This window comes from Plectrocnemia conspersa, unplaced genomic scaffold, assembly GCF_051122295.1.
Source record: "Plectrocnemia conspersa isolate PC_06_02 unplaced genomic scaffold, ASM5112229v1 ptg000013l, whole genome shotgun sequence".
Taxonomy (NCBI): Eukaryota; Metazoa; Arthropoda; class Insecta; order Trichoptera; family Polycentropodidae; genus Plectrocnemia; species Plectrocnemia conspersa.
In genome coordinates this window covers 12424921-12451967 of record NW_028277177.1, presented here as the reverse complement: position 1 = coordinate 12451967, position 27047 = coordinate 12424921, and the positions used below count along the sequence as shown (strand labels likewise).

The following is a 27047-nucleotide window of genomic DNA, read 5'->3' as shown; positions in this document are numbered from 1 at the left end:
AATATAGAGCTTATGAGCATTGTTTGTCAAACAAGATAACATTTCTTGGTACTTAATTATAAACGGCTTTCCAACATTTCTCAGAATCATTTTAATTTATCAAAAAAAATATGGAATAACGAATAAATACACGTTACATTATACTCAAAGGTAAGTAAATGTGACATGTTTGTTAATGTGTCTTTATGGATGTCATTATCTTTATTTTAGAGAAACATAAGCGAAACAATTAATTAAATACAAAACTGATTATTAAAAAAACAACATCTTCTCCTTAAAAAAAGTATATACTTTTATCGATATTTTAAATAAAATATATCCACAAATCTTTAATAATAGAGTCCTTTTTCGGAGTGGAAATCTCATCTATCGCATCAAATTTTATCACCGAGCAACACACCGCTTAATTGCACATTACGCGCCGGCACCGCTCTCGCACAACGCCATTATCCTATAATAAAATAACACAAACAACAAATAAATAAATACAAAAACAAATAATATAAAGCTCGAGGCTCGCCGTTGAAAGTTTGTCCCACCGGAGCCTAGCGGTCTAGCGGCGCTGGCCAGAGTTTTCCATATGAGGGCAAAACTGCGTTTCTAGTCCCATCTGGCCAGGGCGCAAGAATGCTCAAGAAGGCCAACCGACACAGCAGCGCCCACCTGTCTATCTCGACACAGAATAACAAATTCGCACACATACACTTATTATAATTAGATTAGAGAAAAATCACCGGAAAATCACTAATACGTATTTTCGAAGCTTCGATTAATTAATTATCGTCTCTCATATTTCTCCGAGAATGTTTAAGCAAATTACCCATAAGTCGCGCTCCATATTTTTGTAAAAAAACTTTTATTTTAAATGGATCATTTGTGAAGTTTGCGACCTGATAATGAATAAAATGTATCTTTTGTGCTTCAATATAATCTCTTAACATGTTCCAATATGTTTACAATATCCTAGAACAGCTCGCAAAAATCTGGTGAATAAAGCTTTGTGAAGAAGCGTAATTTAATTCGGCAATTTTTAATATTTAAAAGACACTTGTAGATAGATATTACACAATGGTTGTTGTGAATAGCGTTTGGCTTTTTATATAGATGTTTTAGATCGCTTGATGGCATGGTTTATTATATTATAGAATGTCTTAACAATTAATTTTCTTGAAAATATACATAGTGTGTACATCTACCTATACCGCAGTGGCAAAATGAACTACTGAATTTATAAGAGGTGAAACAATAATCAAAGATAACCCTCATAATTATAGGTCAGTTATTAAATGTTATATTTCTCGAATTGCGTGAGGCTTTTGACATATATTTTTCATTTTAACCGAAAATTGCATGTCAAAAGATATATCGATATGAGAGCTATAAATGCTGAATTTGGACTAAAAAGGCACACACTATCCAATTTTAACTAGCAATCCATTGATTCGTTTTAACTAGGCGTTCTAGTTTATTGATGCTTTTAATTTCTAGAGAAATAAAAATTCTCACACCCGAAATTTCAGACACGAATAATTAAAGGCCCAGAACGGATCGATATATTTCAATTGATACGAGTATACAGAAAAATTTTCAATAACAGCTGTTGCTACTTCATATTTTGAAACAAAAAAATAATAAACCTCTTTGGATTATTAAAAAAACGAGCTTTAAATACATCGACAGAATTTTTTTATGGCGTAACTCTGTGGAAAGCTACCACACATTTTTGCAATATGCCAATTCTTCTTTCTGATTATCAAAGTGGTTCGTAGATTACCAAAGTAAAGATAAGGTCCATCAGAGTAGTTAAGTAAATCGTCAACAATTTTTTGCCATTTAAATACTTCCGACCTTCAAAGAAATTATTCATATTAACAAACAACTAGCATGGACTCACCCTTTCGTATGCGGTTGTAAATTATTTAAAAATATTAGTACAAATTTAATTAAAAAAAAACAGCAAATTTATCAAAATAAATTATGAAGCCACGATTTGGCATTTTTTTCGAGAAATTCTCGAGAATAAGCAAGTGCAATAAATCACAAACGTGAAAAAAACAACCAGCTGTAGCATTACGTAGTGTGCTGGAACCAATACAAATATGCGTACAACTTTCATTTTTATTGATTTTTTTATTTTTATTTCAAATATTGGTTATGTGAGGATTTTTTCTCGAATCTCGCGCCCTTAATAACCGTAACCAAGACATAATAAGGATGAGCTTGACAATATAGTGTAAAGGAAGGGACCACACAAAAGCCTTAATATTTACCACACATAAATAACACGTAATTACTCTCCGATGCATTGAAATAGTATTTCTTTGTTACGGACATCGAACGAAAAAATCACCGTAAAGTCACAATATTCCCGTTGCACCATTCGACCTCAGAAGATGTCTATCAAGCAAGTGTCGCTTTCTAGAAGCGTGGACATATTTCGTTGGCCGAGTGCAACAATTGGCTGGATGGTCGCTACATGGTTGCGATTCATCAGTCAGCTTTCCAACCCTTGACACTTAAAGCTGGTTTCCAATAAAGAGAGGTCAGACACGACCCGTGATCATACATAGACGGTCAGGGCCAGAGAGAGACTCCACCATACGATCGCCGCAACAAAGAGTAACAAGCCTCCACTACACCGTTAAATTTTAGATTTTTTTTAATTTAGGTATTCTATCTGAATTTTCAGATCGAATACTTAAATTTAAAAAAAAAATAGTTTATCTGCATTTTGATGTTTTAAAAATATGATAGCTATCCTTACTGATATTACTATGGACTTCTAAAATAAGAGTGCTGATCAAAGTATTTTCAAACAGAATTTTTATTTTCAAAAACAATTATTACTTTTCAGAAGGCAAAAATTCACGTCAAAAGCAATAAAATTGTGTCGGCGTGTCGCAGTGGGAACGCTCGTTACCAAGCGATAATCTTAAGACATCTGCATTTGATTGAGACTCGATTGTAATCAATCAATCATAATTTATTTAAATGTTGTCAATTGCCAAATGAATAGAAAGAACGAAAGTAAAAGAACATAGTTTACAGTCTTATAAATTCCAGACAATTTTAATCAAAGCTCTTAAGTAATATGGTGCATTTTATTATTGATTTCTGGTGTTATGGAACTTTAAAGATGTTAAGCCACCAGCGCTTTAGTAATAAATTAACTCATTTCATTGACATTTTAATATTTTTAATTTGCAAACCACACGAAGATTATTAATTATACATAATAAATCAATAAGTGTACTAATACAGTGCAGCGAAAGTTTAATATATACATTTTTAAAATGACTCTGGTATTATAGATAATTTAACTGCAGAGACACGGACGAAAATGGTCGAACTTTTTTTGCAAACTGAGAGTCTATTGTTCTTATGCGACACGTATATTACCCTCATGTAATACCGGAAGTAGTCTGTAAATCTGGCACCTTATGACATTAAGTTCATTTTTTTGACAACGGGGATCAGTAGTGCACTTGCATTGAGTGGAAGCCCGCGTACTCTTCGCGCCAGAGAAAATATTAAAAGTGTTGCTTATCATTAACCAACTTTAATCAAGCGACGTTTAGCTCCTTCAGTTCAGTACAGGAATGTCTCGAAGAACAATGCAACGAATCATAAGGAGTGATGCACAACAACGCCTTGAATATGCACTCAAGCTGCAAGACTGTGTCAGTCAAAATAAGGATTTTATTCACAAACTTATTATGAGTGATGAGGCTCATTTTAAATTAAACTACAAATTGCGATGTACTGGTCATAAGCAAAAACTGCATCCACGCTGTACAGTTTGGTGTGGTGTTACATCCGAAAAGATAATCGGTCCATATTTTTTCAAAAATAAACATGGCACTGCCCTGAATGTAACAGGCGACCTATATCGTTCAATGATCGAACATTTTTTGATACCGGCTGTCGAAAATAATCCATTGATGTGGTTTCAACAAGATGGATTAACGGCTCATACGGCCCAAGCGTCATTGAACCTTTTGCGAACCATTTTTGGAGAGCGAATAATTTCGCGAAACACACAGTTTCTTTGGCCACCGCGTTCTCCTGATTTAACTGCGCCTGACTTCTTCCTTTGGGGATATTTGAAAAACCGCGTCTATATGGACCAACCAAGAACAATACAACAACTAAAAAACAACATTCAACAAGAGATTCGAGCGATACATCCTGAAGTGCTACGAAGAGTGATGGACCATGCAGTTGAAAGAGGACGCATGTGTATAGCAAAAAACGGAGGTCACCTACACGATATCATATTTCACATTTAATGGTTGAGTGTCAGTGAATAATTTTTTGCGTTTATTATATGTATTATAATGTATATAAGGTGCTAAAGCCAGGTGAAACAGCTATTATATTAGATACATATATTAAATCCATCGCGATTTTCCGATTCGTGGTGCGTGACTAAGTTATTTATTGGTTTGTCTATAGCGAAATCTTAAATAGACACTCGTCAAGTGCACTGTAGTGCGGTCATTTGCATGGTGGACAAAGATAATCGTGAGAAAATGGCTGTTAGGTGACGACAGCGCGGTGTAATGCCGCGGCAATTGTTGCATCAATCTTTGTTTCGTATAAATTTGCAATTATCGTTTTGCCAGAGCGTTATATAAATGAATTAAAGATGAACGTCGGTGTCTTATAGTAAATTACTCGACCTATTGTTAAATATGTTAAAAGATTATTTTCATAAAATTTATAAGCCAATATTAAAAAATGCGATTAACGTATCCAAAGAGGCATGAATAAATTCCAGTACATGTATTTTTATAATAGTACGATACGTCATGATTGGACTATTTATAAGTGCACCACTGCTTTAATACATAATTATACTTGATTAATTTAATTAAATTATCTGAAATATATATTAATTTAATGTTAATAAGAAGGTTTCAGAATTCCTGTTTTAACCATGTATCATGTTATAATTTATTCAGTCAATTTACCTAGTATAAAAAGTAATTTATTAGCTGCACAAAATCCTTTACTATTAATGGATAAATGATCCTCGTTTACGTGAGTAGTATATCCAGCAATTATCTAAAAGGTAAATGAATCCAAATGGATAATTAACTGAATTACGAACCAGCTATCTGAAAGCACGTCAACTTGATTTTTATTAAATAACCATATATGGGAAATTTGATTATTAAGACGAAAATTGGAAAACGATTTGATATACAAGTGTAGAATTCACATATGGCCTATAAAATAGCAAATTGTGAGTCACTTAATTAATTCATTATATATTTGTATGTATGTGTTTTTTTGTATTATAAGAAATTTTGTGTTCATTAAAAAATGTATCATGTAATGTAAAGTATAAATTTATTTTTATTATTATTTATTTTATTACCATCCTTAAGGCTCTAGCAATAAAATAATTATTATCATAAAGATCTTTCAAATAACTCAATGAGTTTAATTAAATAAATATACATTACCCCAAAAATATTATTAATTGAATAATAACAGAGTTATAAAATAATTTATTTCATAATCTCAATTCAAAAAAAAAAGTATTTATGATATTTAAAATTGATTCTGTATTTGCATTACTAGTGTTAATATAATATAAAAAAGAAATACCATTTACACATATCACTAAATTATACATAATCATGAAATATAAACACACAGTTTTTATTCACAAATCCGTTTCATAATTCATGATTTTTTACAAAGTTCTGATCAGATACATAAATATGATTTTTAAATGCCAAAGATGCTTTATAAATATTTTTGAGCAAAAACTACAGCTGAATGCAACATTCATACATTAATAACTCAAGTCATTAAATATTAATATTTTTTAATTAATACCGAATCAGACGTTACAAACCGAATATAAAATATTCAATTATGAAAAATGCATTCTAATAAGAATATATATTTTTTGCAAGCGGAAATTGCCAAGCGATTAATATTCTAATAATATACGCAATTCAATAATAAATGCATCGTACAGAAAGTATATTTTTTAATATTTGATTTTAAACACAATTTTGCACAAACATTTGCTTGAAATTGTAAAAAAAAACCTTTACAATGACGAGTGGGTGGTGGGTGCGTGCGTTGCGTGGAATGTTTGAGAAACATAGCGGCTCCTGTGTGTCTGTTGCAGAAAGGCACAGGCGCGTGGGCTCTTTAAAACAGCAACGACAATGAGAATTATATAAATTAAGGTCTAAACAGTTGTAATTGCGTATGGCGGTGCGCATAAGCTTTGCGCCATTGTTCTGCAATTGGAAGCTTTCGATACGAGCTTTTAAGCTCACCAGCTGCTCTAGCTCGAATCGTTAATTTCAATCTTATCGGAACGTTATTGCTTTTCCCTACAAACAGATTTCATTATGTTTGAAGATTGTTGTTACAATAAATATTATAGTTAATAAATTTAATTTGTTTAAAAAGTACATATAAAAAAATATGTATAATAATAACATTATTAATTCGAGCACCTGGATGAGAATACATCAATAGCATCCGACAGAAGGTCAAAAATCAGATAGCTGTGCTTATTAGGGAGTATTCCAATAGAGTGAAACCTCGAATTTTGTGATACTTGATTTAGCGATGTCTTGCAATACGAGCAGTACGGATTGTTTCACTTTCTCTTAAATTGAGTCAATAGTTGTTCTTGCAGTGAAGATACACCTTTGACACAACTCTTGTTGGTTATGAAAAATGTTCCTTCTCATCTTCCAGACCTTGAGAATCAGCACTAGAGGAATTAGAGTTCATTAAAATCAAGTTTCTTCTTTTGCAACACCACTCCGTTACTATGGATCAGCAAATAATTTCAAACTTTAAAAAGCTTTACACCAAATCACTATCACAGCGATGCTTCGAAGTGACCGAAGGAAGTAATCTTACCCTCGAGACTTTTGAAAACAATATTTCCGCATCGCAAAGTGCCTCATAATCATCGATAAAGCATGGGGTGGGGTTAAAAAGAGAACTCTTAATTCTGCTTGGAGAAAACTGTGACAGATTTGCTCATGAACAGAAATTGGAGATGAATGGGAACGATATTCAAGAGTTGGTCAGGACTGACCACCGAAGAACTTATGGATGTGCATCGCAAGCAACAGCACAAGGCTATAGAGAAGATCCTGTGTGAGAAGAAAGAAAAAAGGGACTGAGTAGCTCCTCAATTAAAATAAAATTAGAGATATCTGAAAAATGTGGAAAACAGTACAAAATTATGTGGAAAGGCGCTACCCGGTTTTAGCCGTGCATGCCTTTAATATATTAAATGACAATGTAGTGTTATATTTTCGCCTACTTTTTAAAAATATTAAGTATTATTATATACTATTTATATATAATGATAGTACGCAAAAATGGTTTTTATGGCGATGTAGGAGGAGAGGTAAAACTTTAATTACCGCCACTGCACGTCGTTCAATAAAGCGTACATTTTTCTAATCATCCGTGAAAGTGATATGTTTCTTCTTAGCCATTTTAACTCCTTTATAACTCTTTTTTCATCCAAAGAGGTCAACTGTAAAAAGGTCAGGAGCGCACGTGCATTGCTCTGCTACCGTTGTCCTTTCTTTCAACCGCGCACACAATAGACATCCTTTTTATGGTTTCTCGCTAAAGAATCACTTTATCGCTTGTAAATCATGTTGCAGCTTTTTAGCGGTCCATTAATCACACACTCGTAAAGTTTGCCGCTGTTTTTAGAGAGACAAAGCTTTAGATTCGCGAAACTCGCAGCCTTTGTTTGCGCCGCTGCGCCGGTTAACGAGTCGCATTTATTGTCCGTCCGATAATGCACTTTCGGCCAACCCTTTGTTGCCGCCCGTGTTTATTATATATTATTGTATGGTGTGTGGTATAAGACGGCGAACGAAACCGAATACGGAAAGCCATTATTACTGCAGCGTATATGTGTGTTTTAATGCGCTCAAAGCAATGTATGGTTAATGCGTGCGACTAAGAATAATGTCTAATTAGCCGCTGATAAGAGTTGATAAAAGAATGAGATAGTACGCCGACATGATTGCGGTCGTGTGATATAGCGGATTCAAATACGCGTTAAATAATTATTAAATTAAATAATGTTGAGTGTTGGTTAGGGTTACCAACAGTGGCGTGATCACTTCTAAATTCATAAAAATTCTAAATTCATAAAAATTTTAGATTAGACGGATCTAATCTAAAATGACATTTAGTTCTACCTGAAAATTTATATACTATTTGAACAATTTTTTTTTTATGAATATCGTCCAAATATGGGAGTCTAGTTCACCCGGGATCATATATTATATATGTATATATTTTCATTACTAGTGCCCATGTTTATAGTGTGTATAAGAATCTATCTAACCATATTGTATCATATTATTGATACGCATGGGATTTATACAAATTATAAAAAAGCACCATAATACTAAAACAAGTCATTTGAAGGTATTAAATAATCAATCAATGAAATAGTCTTTGTTCTAAGCACTATATAAATATAAATTATTTTAGGTACTATACCATTTATCACCTCGATTTTCATTTATCAAACTTAGCCGATTATCTACGCCGTTAATTTAACGTTACCGTACAAATTTCTCACGCTGCTCTCAATATGAAATAATGAGGTTCTAAGTAGTCATATTAAATAGAACAGGTAAGCGAGCAGTTAACGCAGCAACATCGCGATTTCATCCATTCGATTCGTTAGAATTTTATCTTCAGCTTGTATTTCTATTTTATAGTTCACATTCGATTAATTTAGCGAGACGTTTATGAAATCGACCGTGAAGAAGTACTTCTGCTGTTATGTACACATATGAAATTCACATACACGATCAAAAAGAAAATCATTTGTTTACGATATATTAAACCCTTTTTAACCAATGGCATAAACAATTAAGACCACAATACCTTTCATTTATTTTTTGTCATTTTTGTCATACTTTGATTAACTATGAACATGTTATAATAATCAGGGCCACCAAGAGCCAACTTGGGCCCTGGGGAAAACAATGATTCCGGCCCCCATGACAAAAATAGCATTTTATACATTTTTAACATCCTAATATAAGTTCTTGAATAAATAATAACAGGTACGAGTCAACCCTTTTTATGCTACAAATAAATATAAAAGTTAGCCACTTTTGCAACATTATTTATGAAATCATATTTTATGCGAAATATTTTAATTAGGCATTAAAAATTATTAAAAATATCTATTCATAATATTTACATGATAATTAGTCGTGTTTTCTTTGCTGCTCAGTTTTACCATATAATGAAGCGCAAAAACAATTACCTTTTCTCAGAAGTCAAAAATCCACGTCAAAAGCAATAAAATCGTGCCGTCACCGTCATAGTGGGAACGCTCATTGCCGAGCGTTTCCACTGTTCTAGGTATAATATAAGTACAGTTATTTCTAATGCCCGTTTCAATAATAAATACCGGTCTTCAAAAGATATTAAAAACAATATCATCATAAATTTATCAATAAACTAAAAAACTATCATGTAAATTATATTATCGCAATTATTAATCAAACACTTTTACAAGTTATGTTAAGAACTTTGCAATATGTTAAAATGACATAAACGTAGTTTGAAGATATTTCAAACAATTTTAACGTGGGTTTGATATAAAAAAAATACAATTTTATTATATACATAATTAATTATTAAATTGATAAAAAAATATATGTATGTATAGGATATTTGCCGAATTCAATTTATGATTTACCATTTTTTTTGACAGTAAAAATGTAATTTAATAAAAAATTATTAAAATGAAAAGATCGTATTATTTATTAAAAATATCTAGCAAAATTTATTTATATTAAGAGTTCCCAAAATATTTTTATTATATTAATGACAACCGATTGTCAAAAGAATTCACCTCTATTTATTAATATACATAAATATGACAGAAACAAATTTAAATTTTATTTTGTATGCTAATAATTTTAAATTGTTTAAATGCATTCGATCTATTGCAGACTTTTCTCTTTTCTCCGACACTAAATGGCTTCCATCAACCGTCTGCTTTTTAGTGTCGAGAGTGCCATACCGTGTCATTTTCTCATAAATAACGCGCAAGAATTCTCCGGTGCATTGAATGAATATTTCTTTGTTACGAAACGGACACGAGAAACAAGATATCACCGGAAGACAAAAAGCACTGTAAGGTCATAGCATTCCCATTGCAATTCGAACTCGGATATGTCCATCAAGCGTGTACATATTTTGTTGTTCTAAAAAGCGAGTGTAACGCTTGGCTGGATGATCGCTGCATGATTGTAATTAGTCAGAAAGCTTTGCAGCCCTGAATACATAAGGATAGTCTTCAATGAGGACCAGATAGACACTCAAAAACACCGGCAGACACTCGAAGGAGCAGATTCAGCAAACTCGGTCATATACGCTCACATCCTGAGAGGGACTCCAGCATACGAGCACCACAGCAGAGGGATCAACCTCCGTTATACTGTCGCTGCCACTTCAATTAGAACTCTAGGGTTTTCCGCTTAATTCATCCCTCCGCCAGCTTCTCCACCACTGCTCGGAAAATAACGATCACGTCAATTCTCACTAGTTTCCACCTGCGTCTTACTGGCTGCGAAGTCACGCCCCAAAGGGTTAGAATCCCAAAAGAAATTACTCCCATTTAAATTATTAGTAACATATACTTGCTGGTTCAATATATTCTAGCAGTATTTGACAAAAATATACAAGGATCAAAATGAGTTTTCGGCAAAAATATGTATTAATAAGTTAGGGTGGAATTTTTATACATAATATTGTCCAATGAATAGCCTGATTTTTTGGATGCAAAGAAGATTTTTTTACATTACGAATCATAGTGTTTAATAAAAACGACTTTAATTACAAATTTAAGGATGCTCATAAAACATTATTTTATTTTATTAAAAAGAAATTAACGTGAAGAAAATCATACACGTTGTTTTTTATTTATTAAAGTTTATGTAAACTTTCAAACCCTTAAAATATTTTTTAAAAAAAATGAAAATTACAATTTTTACTCGTGTATTAAATTAAATTTAAATATTAATAATTGCTATTCTGGCCCTATTTATTATAAATATTTGTAAACCATATTTATAAACCATATTTTATTTTAGGTCGAGCCGCGAAAAATTATTACAAGAAAAAAAAAACACCGGTCCGCGGTCTGATAACGCTGTTATAATAATACAATATTAACATTTCACACAATCAGTTTTGGATCATTTAATTATGATCATCACAAATATGTATCATACACACATTTCCTTAAGAAATAATACAAAACAAACACATATTGATTTGTGGGCTCTTGTAAGCATACATTTGTATTGGTACATATCAGGTTTTTCTTATATGCGCCACCGACGGAAAATATTCTCCCTGCCCGTCGGGGCCTATAAATGCGATGTCTAAGATATGAAACGCGGAGAATTGTTTATTTATTCCGCGGCGCGTATTGTTCACCGGCTAATAAGACGAGATCCATGACCGTCCCTCGGCAAAAAAGCCAAGTTCCAAGATGTCTGAAACGATACAGCGGAGATATGATGAGTAAGAGGCTCGAGTTGCGATCCGCGGAACGCGGCGGCAAAAAAAGCCTCATCGCCATCGGAAAGGACAACGTTTCAACGCGATATTCCACGAGTAAATTGCCTGTTTAAAAATAGTGGTAAAACACCTTTTCGATATGTGTGCATGTGTGTGTGTGTGATGTGCTTAAGATAGTGTGTGCGTTTGAGGTATTATACCATTAATTTATAACGGCTTGTCAGCGCGGCAGACGTGTTGGGTGTCACAATTGTGATGATATGTGAAAATGATTATTTTATTATAATATAATAAATAAATTTACTTATAAAAGGTTTACTATACTTTTTCACTTAAGGTAGTGAAGTGCCCTTTTGAACGATACTATAAATAAAAATAAATGTAGAGAATCCAATCGAAGAAATATCGAGCTTTTCCGGGTTATTTTCTAGTCGTTAATATAGACAACGATAAAAATATAATTATTGTAGATATTTATATTATTCCAATTGAACTATAACATACTAAATTTCAGAGCAAAATGATTCGTCATGAACTACCCTCGTGAAAGGCAACAACAGGTAAACACTAAATATGTTATACTATTACTATTAATAAACATAACATAAGCAATAATTAAATGACTTTGTTGACACTTTTATGAAGTAATATCACTCAGTAAATATATTTAAGGTCAAAGCGGTGGTTAGTGAAAAAAATATAAACCCACTACAACTAAATATTGAGTAGACATATTTGCATAAAAATAACAGTGTAGTAGTAAATATACAATATAAAAAAGCTCAATTATCAAAATAATTACAACCGACCTTTGTTACTACTTCGAATCCGAAAGTTACACTGTTATTGTCAGTATTGATCGTTTCGGCAAGGTTTCGGTATTTCAGACAATCATTTAACAAACCATAGATGTAGAGAACGGGTTATTAAAATACGATATAATATGTAGTAAAAATAGAAAATCTTACCTAATTAAAAAAAGTTAACCTTAGAGTACCATAACTCGAAAATGTAGGATAGGGTACAAAGTAACCACATTCAATAATGTTATATAATACTATATTTATATCTTTAAGATTCAACAAATGGTTAGAAAAATAAGAATTTTGGGGTTCAACTGTATTAGGGATGGGAAGGAACTTTCCATCCCTAAGCATGTATTATGTTATACCTATTTTCTTTGTTAATATTAATGAACACTTTGTAGTAATGTACATATACGTATATACGATTGACTATATTTTTGACAATCTTATTTTAAAATTGAAAATGTATTTATTTAATAATTTGTTCAAAATAATTATCCATAAATACGTCTTCTTGTTAGACCAACAACTAGATTTTGCCCGCCCGTTTTACTGCTACTAACCTTTCTCGATGCGAGAATTTAAGAAGATGTAGTATTTACGGATTTTGAGAAGACCTTCGATAAGGTTTCGACAAGTTATTATTAAAAAAATTGTCGGACCTCGGTTGCTCAGATGATTTAACTGTTATTCTCAAGTTATTTGAGCGATCGTTGACAGTTAATAACCTATGGCGGTCAATTGTCAAAAAAGTATTTCATCCCTTTGGGGTTTTCTTAATGGTCCAACATGGGCAACTCTTAACGTTATTTTTTATTGTGTGCAAATTATTTAAAATTGTTTCAATGCATTCTGTTGCGGATTCCTTCTCTCTACAGAGTGATTTAGATTATTTATTGAGATGGCGTTCGCCGTAAGATTAATCCCAAGATATTGGTCCGAACATGTTGGTTAAAGAAACTTCCACTATAGAATTTGAAATCACTTTTAAGAGCAAGTGGAGGTTCTCTCTACACGTCAAAAACGTATGTGAAAAATCTTTCAAGATACTCGGCTTTGTTATGAGGAATACTGTCATGACACTTTTTGCAGTATTTTTGCATCAAGATTTATAATTTGAGATCCGCAAATAACCAAATACTTCCTCTTAAGCAAATTTTTTATAAAATTGTTTTTTTTAAGAGCGTTTGGATACAATTCGCTAAGTTCTAGCAGAAATTTTGTATTGAAAGGTGCTGCCGACAATATAACTATTCTCGAGGATTACATTTTTATGTTCAGGAATGTCTACGGGAATCACGATTGCGTCCTTTTTTACTGTACTTTAGAGCCAAGACTTCTGCACTAGCCATCTCGCCTATGACTCTCACCATCCGGCTCCTTATTACGCATTGATTTATGTAATGTAAACTACAAGAATCTATTCCAGTTCGTATAATTTGATTTTAATATTTTATGATTTTCTTCTGTTGTTTACTATGCATTATTTTTATTATTTTTTGCGTGTATTGTAATAATACAATATATTGATTATGTTTTTGACCATCATGACACATTGGGGTAACCTGTTAAGTCATGGTGGTCTTTATTTAATTTAAATAAATAAATATAAATTTGAGAGATTTTAAAAATAATAATAAAAATTATCACCCGGAAGTGATTAGTATAGTAAAGTATTAAAATACGCCTAATTTGATTTTAAGTAAAAACACATATTATTAGAAATTTGAGACACGGCAAGAAAATATTATATTGATAAATTGGTTAGCTACATTTTGCGTGAAAATACAACGCCGTTCTTACTAATATATAAGATCTTCAAAATCTTTAGTACTCAAGAAAAATTAATAACTTCATTATTTTTCCAAGCATTAGTGCAAAATTTTGTAAAAAAAATCATACTAATGAAAAATTCACCTGTAAATTTTTAGTATGATTACGATAAATCTATAAGTTACCAAATAGTTTATCTATTCAGCAAAGTTGCTCATTATTGAGCTATCTAATTTACTCATTAGACTAATCATATATTTAATTAATGTAATAACAGTTAATAAAAAATAATAAAATAACAAAAGAAGGAAGTATTTATGCATAATTTTTGAGCTCAATTATATTAATATCATCCGTAAATATTTTTTTGTAAGCATTTTATTCAGATAATGTATAAAATTACCTTTATATTTAAGAAAAATAAATTTTAAATCTTGATAGATGTTAATGTAAAAGGACGCTTGTATTTATGTACTACATCGTCGACAGTTAAACGTGAGTAATAAATTAATAATAATCACAGATTCCGATCGCGCAACTATCATCATATTAAATAAATAAACACGAGAAGCACAATTGAAAAAAATCGAAACGCGACATTCTGCAGTGGCGATTTTTAATTGCGTAAAAAACGAACGCTTTTGTGAACAGCGTGTAGCATAGTAAGGGGTTTACGATACGTTACGTTTGTAACGAGTGGCGGGTTTTACTACTAGTAGCCCGGGCGTGCGTACAAACCAAAGCCTTAAAAGGACTCGAGTACCCGATGGGCAGGATTCCTCGCGAGGACATACTCCAGAAGACGAAATGGCTTGCACCAGCCAACAGAGGTGCACCCGCGCACAATAAGAGATATATGCGTCAGGCGTTGACAACCTTAACAAGAAGTCAAATGGGGAAAAGAAATATATTGATAAAAGCATTTCACACCAAGCGTAACTTATTCTCAAAAAATCCAAATAAATAGTGACACTGTTTACAAAACGTTCGTCTTTAATTTTTTTGGACAAAGTCGTCTTATGACTAATTTAACTGTTATTATATTCTTCACTTACATTCTCACCATCACTCCTTTTTAGTGACAATATAAATGATATCCACATTATTCAAACATTAAAAATTATTTAAATCGTGATTAAACCACGTCTCGATATTTTTCCGGTCGACATTTTCAAAGCATTTTAAATTTTCTATTAACCTGCATTTTCCCGATATATCACTTGCTTTAGTCTCTTAAGAATCCAATACATATATTTCCAAGTAAGACAAGTGTTACTGGCTTTACTTGTTTTAAATTAAATATTTCATTCTTATGAAAAGAGCATTATCACTTAACAAAATTGCTATCTATGGCAACCCTCTACTTAAAAAAAAATCCCTTTAGGAACCTATTTGGTTTTGAGCCAATCGATTCATGCTCTATTTTCTTTATAATAATCAACAGGAAGATTTTTATTTTCAGTCCCGTTAACTGGTCTAAATTTTTTTTAAGCTTTTCCTAGCATGACACATCACACAAAAGCATGACATACCTTTAATTATCATTAAAAAAAAATTTAACCAATTTTAAAAAATCAAATTTATTTCAAGCGCGGATAATCCGCATCCAGATAATAAAGAGTACATTTGTACTTGCCTAAATTGATATTAAATTCTATGGAACTAAGTTTAAGTCATAAAAAATTCTGAAAGCAACTGGATTACCACATCATAAACTAACCATATAGGGTTGGTAGCTCTATGTAATGTTGAAGAATTTGGATTCAGCAAAAGTGTGCAATAGTACGCGGTTTGTTGTGAAGGGATTGAATACATATAAGATCCTGAATATTACATTTTAATGCGAGAAAATGTGTTTTTAGAATTTCATTGATCACTAGCCCATTTGTATTTTCGCTTGTATATTCCCAGCTGCAATTCTTAATTCGTCTTGTCTTTGCATTGACAATAAATAAGCTACGAGGGCAATAGTTCAATATATCAAGAATTGACCACATGTACTAACAGATTAAATAATTTAACAAATAACATCGTTTAAGTATTTAACCCTTTCACCGCGGGTGGGTTTTATAGAAGTCAAAAAAAAAATACATATTGTATTACAAATAAGCTACTAGCAATCTGAGGTTCCACTGTATTCTTAGACAACGTTAAAGGATACTACAGAGACCAACAATTGTATATTATATATTACCTCTTCAATAAAATAATATCCATACACGTAAAAGAGATGAATATATTACAGATAACGCGCATATACTATGGCAATTAAAGTTAGCCTTCGACTTGGTGAATTCGTACTAAAAAAATATTAAATTTCGCTGCGCTTCGATTCGTATGTTCTTTCATAAAATAGTAAGTCAAGTTCTTGACACGGGTAATAGAGAAGAAGGTAAAAAAAACAAATCGATTATACATATCCCAACTAGAAAAATCTTTGCAAGGATTACAGTATCTAAAGACACTTCTACTTGGTAGAAATGTTGCTTTTATTAATTTTAAAATCAAACTATTTTTATATTTTTATTTAAAAGTGAAAAACCGAGGGCCCTAAAGAATATTTCCAAAACATTGCTACATGTTATATGGTAATCAAATCGAAGAACATAAATTACTAAAGAATTTTTTGAATACTACTGTCGTCATAATTGTATGCAAAAGGTAGGAAAAAAATGTAAATATAATAACTTACCATTAAATATTTTATTGTTAGTTGATAATGCACAAGGTCATACGCCATGTGACTATATTAAAAATAATATAATGTTGCATCTTCTGAATATAATCTCCATTATTAATATACTGAATCAGAGTGTAAAACATACATTAAAAAAACAGCAGAGCGAAAAATCTGATCATAGATACATTCCCTTTCGCTCGCGTGCGGAACTCTACGTGCGTTCCGCACGTTCTTATCTCTCACTCGCTCTAGTCACTTAACACGCAAAAGCGAGCGAAAGCGAATGTATCTCACCATACGCTCCTGATAAATATATGTATATTTGAGAATACCTCAATATATATAAAAAATAAAGACGTTGGAATTAAAAGTGAAATATATTTGACAATCAAACAATCGTCCGGTCACCATTTAAAAAGTATTAAGTACATTTAGACAGGCAGTTAAAGCTAGTGATAAAAAGAACGTCAAATCTTTAACACAATTCCATAAATAGTATGACATTTATTAAGCTTCAAAAAATATTGGTAATGCCTGAAGTGAAATTTCAATAGTTACAGTGAGTAACGTATAGGATATGTTCTCCCTGGTTGTTCAGGGATAGAATGCAAATTATTAGTGAACTAGTCGAAATGACTGCAGAACTGGATTTAAATATGGAAGAAGGTAATATCGTTTTCAACAGAAATAAGCACCGAAGTTCTAATGGATTTGACGACCAGAGAAAAAATACTTTTAAAAGAACTGCAAGAAAATAAGCAACCGAAGCAATTCTTAACCAAGGAGATGACTTAATATTTAAATATGATCGAACGATTTGTGAAAGCGTCGTAATCCGTGAATGATGTTATTGCATGCTATACATTAATTGACGAAGAAAAAAAAAGCCTATAAGACAGACACTACATAAAATCTGGAGCGAACTACATATTTTAAAGGTTTTTAGTTTAGTTACGAAAAGTACTGTTGCAGAAAATTATATCCTTATAGACTTGAATGGATTGTTTTAAGAACATAAAAAAGTGTTATGGAAATTGTGTTTTTTCAGAGCCTTAGTTCTTAACATTTTTTTTAAATCCCAGAAAATCCAAAATAGTCTAAAATATATCAAGATCTTGGAATAAACAAATTTGTGCCACATTATAAGTACGTTTTTTTCTTACAGCATATTTGAGCCTATTAAGTCAAAATATTAATCACCAAAAAGGCCATAACTTTTCGAACAACTTGGACTTCTATAAATCTGTTTAATTGACTTTCTCGAGTGTTTTATGACCATTTGCAAAGGTGCCACAAAGGGAAAAGGTTGAGGGCTGCACTGTCCCCGAGATTTACTTTGGCCGGTGGCCGCGGCGGCAGCATACCAGAGGAGATGTCTGCGCACGTAGCCCATCAAACCAGATCAAATATCCAGCGGTTGACACTGCAGTGACGGCAACGGAATGGCACATCCACCAAAGAAATATCGGCACATTATGCAACCACGTATTCGACAATCATTTAGTGCCTGGAATGTGAAATTCTAGCGAAACGACCATATAAAGGGTGGGTTATTTAAGTCGGATTGATAGTCTTACCTTGTCACTTATAAAGCAATAAATAAAAATCGGAACACATTGACTTATCTTGGTAATATAATAGATAGTTGATGTTCAAATTAGATACCAATAACTACCAAGCAACTTGGGTGTCATCCGTCTAACCATCAGAGTAATTAGATGTAAGCGAAAATATCATGCCTTGAAAATATATTTAAAGCATTCCTAAAAAACTACCAATATATCAAATGTATAGTTAACATTTTATTTATTTTTTAAAATAAATTTTACGTAATTTATCTTATCACAGTTTATCGAAACATTTACTCAAATACATATAAATATTTAATTTTCGATTATTAACTTCCCACTATTAGATCAAATTTAAGTTGTAACATAACAGGCGTTAGCCCAATGCATTTTAATGAGGTAAACACAACCGTCAACTAGAATTAAGTAGTGACATACTAGACTGAAATAATTATTTCAACTAGTGACATATATTTTATTAATTATAAATCATTATTTCAGCTAGCAATAAATATGAGTATATGCACGACGTAGCTCGATTCTAATTAAAATCTACATCACGATATTTATCCGTTATATATATTAGAAAAATCTAGGAAAATCTAATCCGTAATAATCGATTAAAATTTTTAAACCATCATTTCATTCTGATCTCCCGGATAAGATAGAAATTTAAGCCCTGATCTTTCAGTTATATACCAAAAATATGTTAATAATATATACTGAAATGAAGCATTGATATGTCATTATTGATTTTTTAATATTGCATGAAGAACATAATAAATAGTTATTTGTAATATTACCTTCAATACAACATTTAGAGAAGTATCATGAATCCAAATTCTTAACTCTGTATTCAGACAAATATGTGAATTTCCACAGCTTACCATAAAATAATAAAACAAAAATTATAATGCAACGCAAAAGCGTCCTTATACTGAAGTAAAATTGATTAAACAATAAAATATAAGTTAAATCCGAGGAAAATGAGATGTTGAATAATACAATAATAAAGTTACGTAAATCACCACAATGCGAAAAATTTTACAGCATCCTGGACTGATAATGCCGAAATATTGATATTAGTGTCCATATGGCCGCATAGAATACATTGTAATATTTTAACGATCCGCGTACCAAATACACGATTTAAAAAAATCACGCACGGCACTGCGGCCAGCAGATGACAGCGGGCCAGAGCAGTCCTAACATTATTCTCCCGAGAGTATTGTGTGGCTGCCGCTTGGTGCCCTGGCAACAATAAAAACACCGAGTGACCAGACCATGTCCTGTATAATGAGCCGCCCTCGCCCTCAGCATCTGCCGCTGACCTCCACACTATCCGCGACCCCGGACCGTATTTAACGTCAAACTCGCGTCCGAGACATTTTCTATCGAGAAAACATTATGGAGGTCCAAGAATTCCGGGGGGGAAATATGAAAATTTTCAATATTCCAAAAGTATGCAATTTCAGTGGATTTTTTTTGAAAGCTTTTACAGAGATTGGCAATCATTTTTGCAACAGCCCCTTATTAGATTTTGCACTACGGTGGAACAAATATCTCAAGTTTGTTTTTGCCAGATGAGACTTTTCTTTTTAAATAAAAGCTGCCATTTTCCATATTTATCTACTCTTTAAAGGTATGTATGTATGTAGTAAATCAACAAAATAATTCGTCAATATTTTTTAATGTATATATATTATTTTCATTAGATACAAATAATATTAAAAATAAATATTATAGCCAATTAGACTAATAATTTCCCAGATTCATGCGTAACGCGTACATTTTGTCACGATGAAATAATAATACTTTAAGCTTGCTTAGTCTCATTTATTTACTAATTATTTTAACAATTGTCTACACATGGCTATGTTAAGCATCGCAGCAGATCTATATTTTATAAAATACCTAATGGTATTTAAACTTGTTTTTTGATAATTAAAAAATATATCAGGTAGGGAATATAACATTATTAGAGGTGGGAATACTTTTCTGCAATACATACACGGAATTATTTAAAATATTTAACAATATGAAAACATACCATCTTCCGTTGTAACCTAACAGGCAGAAGCCCAATGCGTTACAACGGGGTAAATTTGTACCAACGGAGTAAATCAAACACATATAATGAATACCTACAAGTAAGTATTAACCACCAGACTGAAAGTATGGGAATCGGTGAAATCTATATTAATATTTATAAATTATTTATAGCCAATAAATGTCACTGCAGCTGGGGTCGGTTTTTTAATAACAGCGCATTTGTTAAAAATTAAAATTCGAGTACCGCTGCCAGGGCTTGAACCGGCAACCTCAGAGTTACTAGTCTGAGACGTTATGGACTACGCTATTCCGTCCTTGATGTGTCTGGAATATGCAGACAATTTAAAATACTTTGGAAATGTCGTTCAAGAAAACATCGAGGAGTGTTTTAGTCGCAGTAATAATAATTGGTATTTTTTTATGCTTGAAATGCTTTAAAAATGTTGAAGGGAATGATAAAATGAACTACATCGACCAAATGAGATTTGAATATATGTAAATATTTAATATTAGCTCTTAGAAAAATTCGTACTGATATTTAAAAATAATTGAGAGATTCTCAAAAGCAACCAAGAATCACAAATTTTCTTAATAAATAAATAAAAATATAATCTGTATTAAAATACATATTTTTAAACCAAATAAAAATTTATGGTTCGTATTATCCCGAATAAATGAGAGTGTATTGTATTAAAATTGTATTATTATATAAGAGTTAGTTGTTGGATTGAATAATGTATCGCAGAATATATTGATATATTACCATCAGCTCAATATCATTGCCTTATTATGTTTAATTCTAATCTAAAACTTAGTAAACCAAATAATAAATTAATGACGACTATGTTAAAGACATGCAATTTCTTGTTAGTCAAAGTATAATTTTTAATTACGATCTGCTCTAGATTATTAATATTATTTAGAAACATAACCACAACCAAACAAATCTACCCTTAATCAAATCGCAATTATTATTGTACGCACTGGTGGGTAAAATCGAGCATTGACCCTAACGTATTCGACGTTGTTGTCTACATTTTTTAGTCAGTAAGAAAAACAGTCAGATCTTTCAGATTTTCGGTCCAAATGAATATTTCAACAGTTGTGCAAAAAATGGCGCACACGTCTCGCAGCAAATTGTTCGTTTTGCCATTAGAGCAATTAAAAGGTCTCCCATTTGGTTTCGGGAGGCCAATCAAGGTACGCGGAATTGAGTCTTTGGCTTTTTCCGAGGGACTAGCCGGCTCGGCGGCCCAAGGGCCAGCCTCATATCGTATGTATTTTATTCCGAAATTCGACCGCGACAATAGAAGGGGAACGCCCGGCCACTTGTGACCAAACAATTTTTTGTACACGACCAACGAAACCTCGGAATTGTCTCGCGATCGCCGAGGAGACGAGAAGACGCGTGATTTTTTGGGGAAATATTTAAAATTGCACTGGAGTTCTGGCATTAAACGCAGTATATATTAATAATTACGCGATACGTAACAATTAATTAATCAAAATTCTTATCACTGATCCAAGACATGTTCACTGAACCAAATAAAGGAAAATATCAATATAGAATTTGGGCTTGATAAATATTTTATAAAAAAAACAGTAAAAATCAATGTAAGAGAGAAGCAATAAAATATTTCTACAGCATATTATTTTGATCTTTTATATTATATACATTTAAAAGATTTATTTTTTAACAGTCATCGTATATGATATTCAGCGAGAGCGATAACGTGTTTAATGATTATAAAAAAGTCTAGTTCTGCACGCTTATTGACATGTTCATGAAGTTGAACGTTCATAAAAATTATATTTTATCTGTTACAACGGATTGCCTTACACTCCTAGTACTTCTTCCTCTTTTAATTTCACGATAGAATTTTGTCTGTTATTAACACAATTTTCAAAAACAGTTGGCTATAGATTTCAGCAGAAGTATCATTTTTCACAAAAAAGAAACGGAATAAACACATATTTACGTGAATTAAATCGGGTGCGGAAAAACAAATAAAAGTCGATTTTATTTTTTCAAAATAATATATGTATGTATATATATTTTTCACAAAACTAAATTTTAACAATATAAATAAAAATTAATTAAAATAAATTATTCATGAATTAAGATTACACATATTTTTTCGGCAAACGCAGACATTTTCAACCGGAAAATGTTAATTTTAAACCGCGATTCGTTATTATATGCCATATAAATAAATATTTTTTCGCGAGCCCCCTCAGTCTTCGGCCGATCACAATGCGTTCTGATAAAATGCGATACATTTGCGGCCCAACAGCAAAAAACAAAAGCAAAGCTTCGGGCGCCAACAAATGGTCGTCGTCCGCTGCCCCCCACTTGACATTCTATGACGCGCCGCGGTCACACAATTAAATTGAATTATTGAAATTTTAATACGGACGTTCCGACGCGAAAAAATCCAGGACACGGGTTTCTCTCCCGTGGGACATGTGTTTTGTAGCCGGTCGGAATATTATGGTTTATGGGCGGGCGAGCCACCAAAAAACGACCCTGTCCACACAAAGATTATTGAGCTTCGTCATCATTCTGATAAAACTTTAATTTTATTATAACAACAATGACTATAAAAAATTTAGGAATCTATGTAAGACGATAATCTTACAGCATTGGCACATTTTGTCACGCTTTTACATTATTTAGATTATCTTACCCAGCAGAACTCCCTTACACTGTAAGGGAATTCTCCTGGAAAGGATGATCTAAAAACTGTAAAAGTTGTCTTACAGTTTAAGCAAAAGTTTTTTATTCATACTTTCGTAAATGATTTAGGAGTGACAATCGAGTAGGGATAAAAAATATAAGTACATAAGATCCTCGAATTTGTTGTACGGAGCGCGTGTCACTTTAATAATTTATTAACGATTTGCGTTATATATGAAAAGTTAGTTTATAGCGTTTTTAAATATGACTTTTATCTGGAATTATAGTATAGCAAAGTATCATCTTAAAAGGCTCTTACGAGTGAGTATTACTTATTTTTATCCTAGTACCTTTTTGCAATGAGCGTTGCTATGAACAAATTCATTGCATTCTCGGCATAGTGTATATTTAATGAATCACATTCATTCGCAATCCGTCGATACACAGCGATTGTAGAGTGCCATTTGAAATCGCGATTGCGGCCCATATTCCTTACCGTTGCGACCAAAACATCGCTTCTCTTACACTAGCCATACTTAATTTTAAAAAGCTTGCCAGACACAAGGGAAAGCTATGACTGACAGCATAGAAAAAGCTGAAACAATTTATGTGGGATAGTATACATATCTTTTAAAGATGCAGCAATAGCATTTTTAAACATTTATATGTTGTTCCATAAGTTATTGCGTTTTTATCACATTTGAAAATTAACAACACTTTTAGTGTTCGTTAACAGTGGTCGTATTAGTGATGCTCTTTAGTAACGGGTTATTTTTTATAACGATATTTTCAATCTTAAATCAATAATGACAGTGGAGATGAAATAATCTCTTTACGAGTTTTAAATCGGTTATAATGTGACTATTATAGTGTCATATATGTTGCTAAAAAAAATAGTTTTGAGGGAATTTTGACGTTGAAAATCTACGGGGTTGTTAGTGAAGATATTAGGGCAGCCTTCAAATCAAATCGATACGGGAGCTAGCACAAAAGCTCAACATGTCGCCTACATCAGTTCACAAACATATTAAAAAGAAAAAGTGGCAACTTGCGAAATATGGATATCTCATAAATTGTCTGAGGAAAACCTTGCGCACCGCATCTCAATATGCCAAAAATTATTAATTCTAGAAAAAAAAAATGTATTTTTAATTTGTGTTGTTACTGGAAATAAGAAGTGGGTCTTTAACATTAACACGCAAAGCAAAAAGCAGTGATTAGACGCCAATCAACCCCCATGAACAACATAACACAGCATAAAATATAATGTTATGCTTATAGTGGAACATAAAGGGCATATTTCATTACGAATTAATGGATTATGAGCAGATAATTACGATAGACATATAGTGTGCTCAGCTAATTCAATTAAAAGTGGCTCTGTAAGGTAATTTTATAAAAGACAGCGTTCGCCCTCACATTTCGCATAAGACGATAGAAAAAATCAATGGGTTTTCTTGTGAACTTCTTCTTTACCCACTGTACTCCCAAGGCATTTAGATCCATGCAACAGTTTTTAGATGGAAAAGAGTATTTTACAAAAACGGCCATAAAAGACGACAATAAAGAATTTATTGCTTCCAAAAATGCATTATTTTCGGATTAACGTGTAGATAAAAGCTGTAAAAAAGATGGAGAATATATAATTGATACATAAAAATATTAAATTTTTATTTTTTGACTCACTTAAACTGCATCTTAAAAACGCAAAGACTTATGGAACAACCTGAAATTTTACTCGGTAAAAATCTACAGAACCACCAGATTTTTACAGAGAGAAATTTTAGGATGGTAAATTATAGGCAGCGATTTTGACGTCAGGGTCATTTTTTATGAAGGTTTATGTTTTGTTAACACTTTCATCCTCATTTTTTGCCGATGATAATACAAAATAAGGCACATAAATAAATAAGGAAGAAATACGAAAAAACTTCGATTTTAACTCACGGTAGAATGTAAACTTAATGTTGGAGAATCGTAAAAGCGGTGGGCGAACTTTTTTAGCAGACTTACCTGAAACAATAAAAAACAAAAATTAGTACATGCATACAAATACATTCATACAATACATAGACTAGAAATGTTTAAAATATATTTACATATTTAAAACTAAAAATAAAATTTAATTTATTTTCCTAACCCCAATACGTATACTTATCTATCTATATATTATATATTAATTTTTATTTCATTTTAAATAGTATGCTTTATTCAGTCTTTTTCAAAGATATATTTTCATAGTAGAACATATTGCGAGTGCGATATTATTTTATTTTGGCACATTGAATGTAACAGTTAGATTTTAACTTATTTACTGTCCATTTTGAAGAAAAAAATAATCGATCGCGGAGAAGAAAAGTTGAGAGCCTCTCGTCTGAGTAATTAATAATAAATTAATTTGATCTTTTTTAATCCCTAAAATAATTAAAACGATGTGACCCTTCGATTTTTAATTAAATTGTTTAAAAGTTTCATCAAGAATTGTATAAAAATGTATAATATAAGAAGCATTAAATCTCATTTAAGTAATTGTAATAAAATTAGTATATTATCAACTTATTTAATTGCATTATAAATTAAAATATAATCCATAAATAACAATGGCGATCCCCCATTAAATAATCATTAAATTTGAGTTGAATCCTTTAAAAAATATTTCTATATACATGAACGAGCTTCAGATAAAAAAGTTTTCCACCAAACTTATGATAAACACGAAAAATAAAACATCCATACGCTGTGACGAATTTCAATACATTTCGACTCGCTTATACGTCACATTAACTTAATACACGGCACACACATACAATTCGGAGATTCGAAAGAAAAACCGTAAAGATATCGTATATATTCCATATTATAACAAAAAGCTATATTGTTAAACCCTACGCGGCATTCGAAGCACGATTTTGCAACACAGGGTATAATATTTCACCTAAATAAATCATGCGAATTATGACGAACAACGTTCGGTCGTATTGAGACGTTATTTACAACTTATTGCGTTTTAATAACTAATAAGATTTTTTGATTTTTCAAAGGGCATCGTTTCGTCGAGATGTAGGGCATAAATAATACGTAATATGAAAAGCTCGGCTGTTACATATTAATCGGCGATATTTCATCATCCAGATGAATAAGGTTTTTATGTTTGATTTGATAACATTTCATGCGTAATATTTTTTCATGTTTATTTTCATATTGTCTAGCAAATGTTAATATTGTAAAATTAAATAAATAATTCAAACGCTAAATAAAAATATTATATTAATTAAGAGTGATTAATGCAATGAGCACAATTGTTAAAAAAACGACTTCCACTATGATAATGCAACGGCCCACACCGCAGCACAAAAAAGTTGAAATAAAAAACATATATAGTAGCTAGCTCCATGTTTGAAAATTTCACATGAATAACTATTTGTGGTTTACTTAAATTTATAAAAATAATCTAGCTGTTCTGCTGCCAATATTTATGATTACTTGCTAGTTTTATGAATGTATGAGCAAAGTGACGTTATTAAGTTGTAAGAATGGTAAGAGCAAAGTGACGTTATTAAGTATATAATACCCAAAAGTAAAAACAGCTTACAATTAAAGCCAGTGATATCATTTATCTAATAAAACACGTCGATCCAATGCCGGGTGGTCCTTACGACTAAATCGCATCTATACACACATATATTTACTTCACACTCGATAACCAATATGTCTTGTTTATGAATAAATAATTTCGCATGATACGGCGCCGACTCACATACATAAAACATTGCATTATGCAAATGCGATGCGAGATCATGCCCGGGAAGATAGCGCCGAATACAATAATCCAAGACCGGCAGCATCTGATACTGTCCGGTGGCGAGCTGATCATGCCAGATTACCGGCTGCGTATCACGAGGAGCTTCGGATGCTGT

At 31.9% G+C, this 27047-nt stretch overlaps 1 protein-coding gene across 2 annotated transcripts in view; it reads right to left on the bottom strand.

Annotated features, from left to right (window-relative positions):
- bs (serum response factor blistered) overlaps nucleotides 1-27047 on the bottom strand; it is a 116578-nt gene that overhangs the window by 5934 nt on the left and 83597 nt on the right. Inside the window, exon 3 of one of the 2 annotated variants that reach the window (XM_088202615.1) lies at nucleotides 25078-25143. The exons of the other annotated variant lie outside the window; for it this stretch is intronic. Within the exon in view, the coding sequence (XP_088058741.1) occupies nucleotides 25078-25143 (66 nt within the window). The remainder of the gene's footprint in view (nucleotides 1-25077; nucleotides 25144-27047) is intronic. 2 annotated transcript variants of the gene reach the window in all.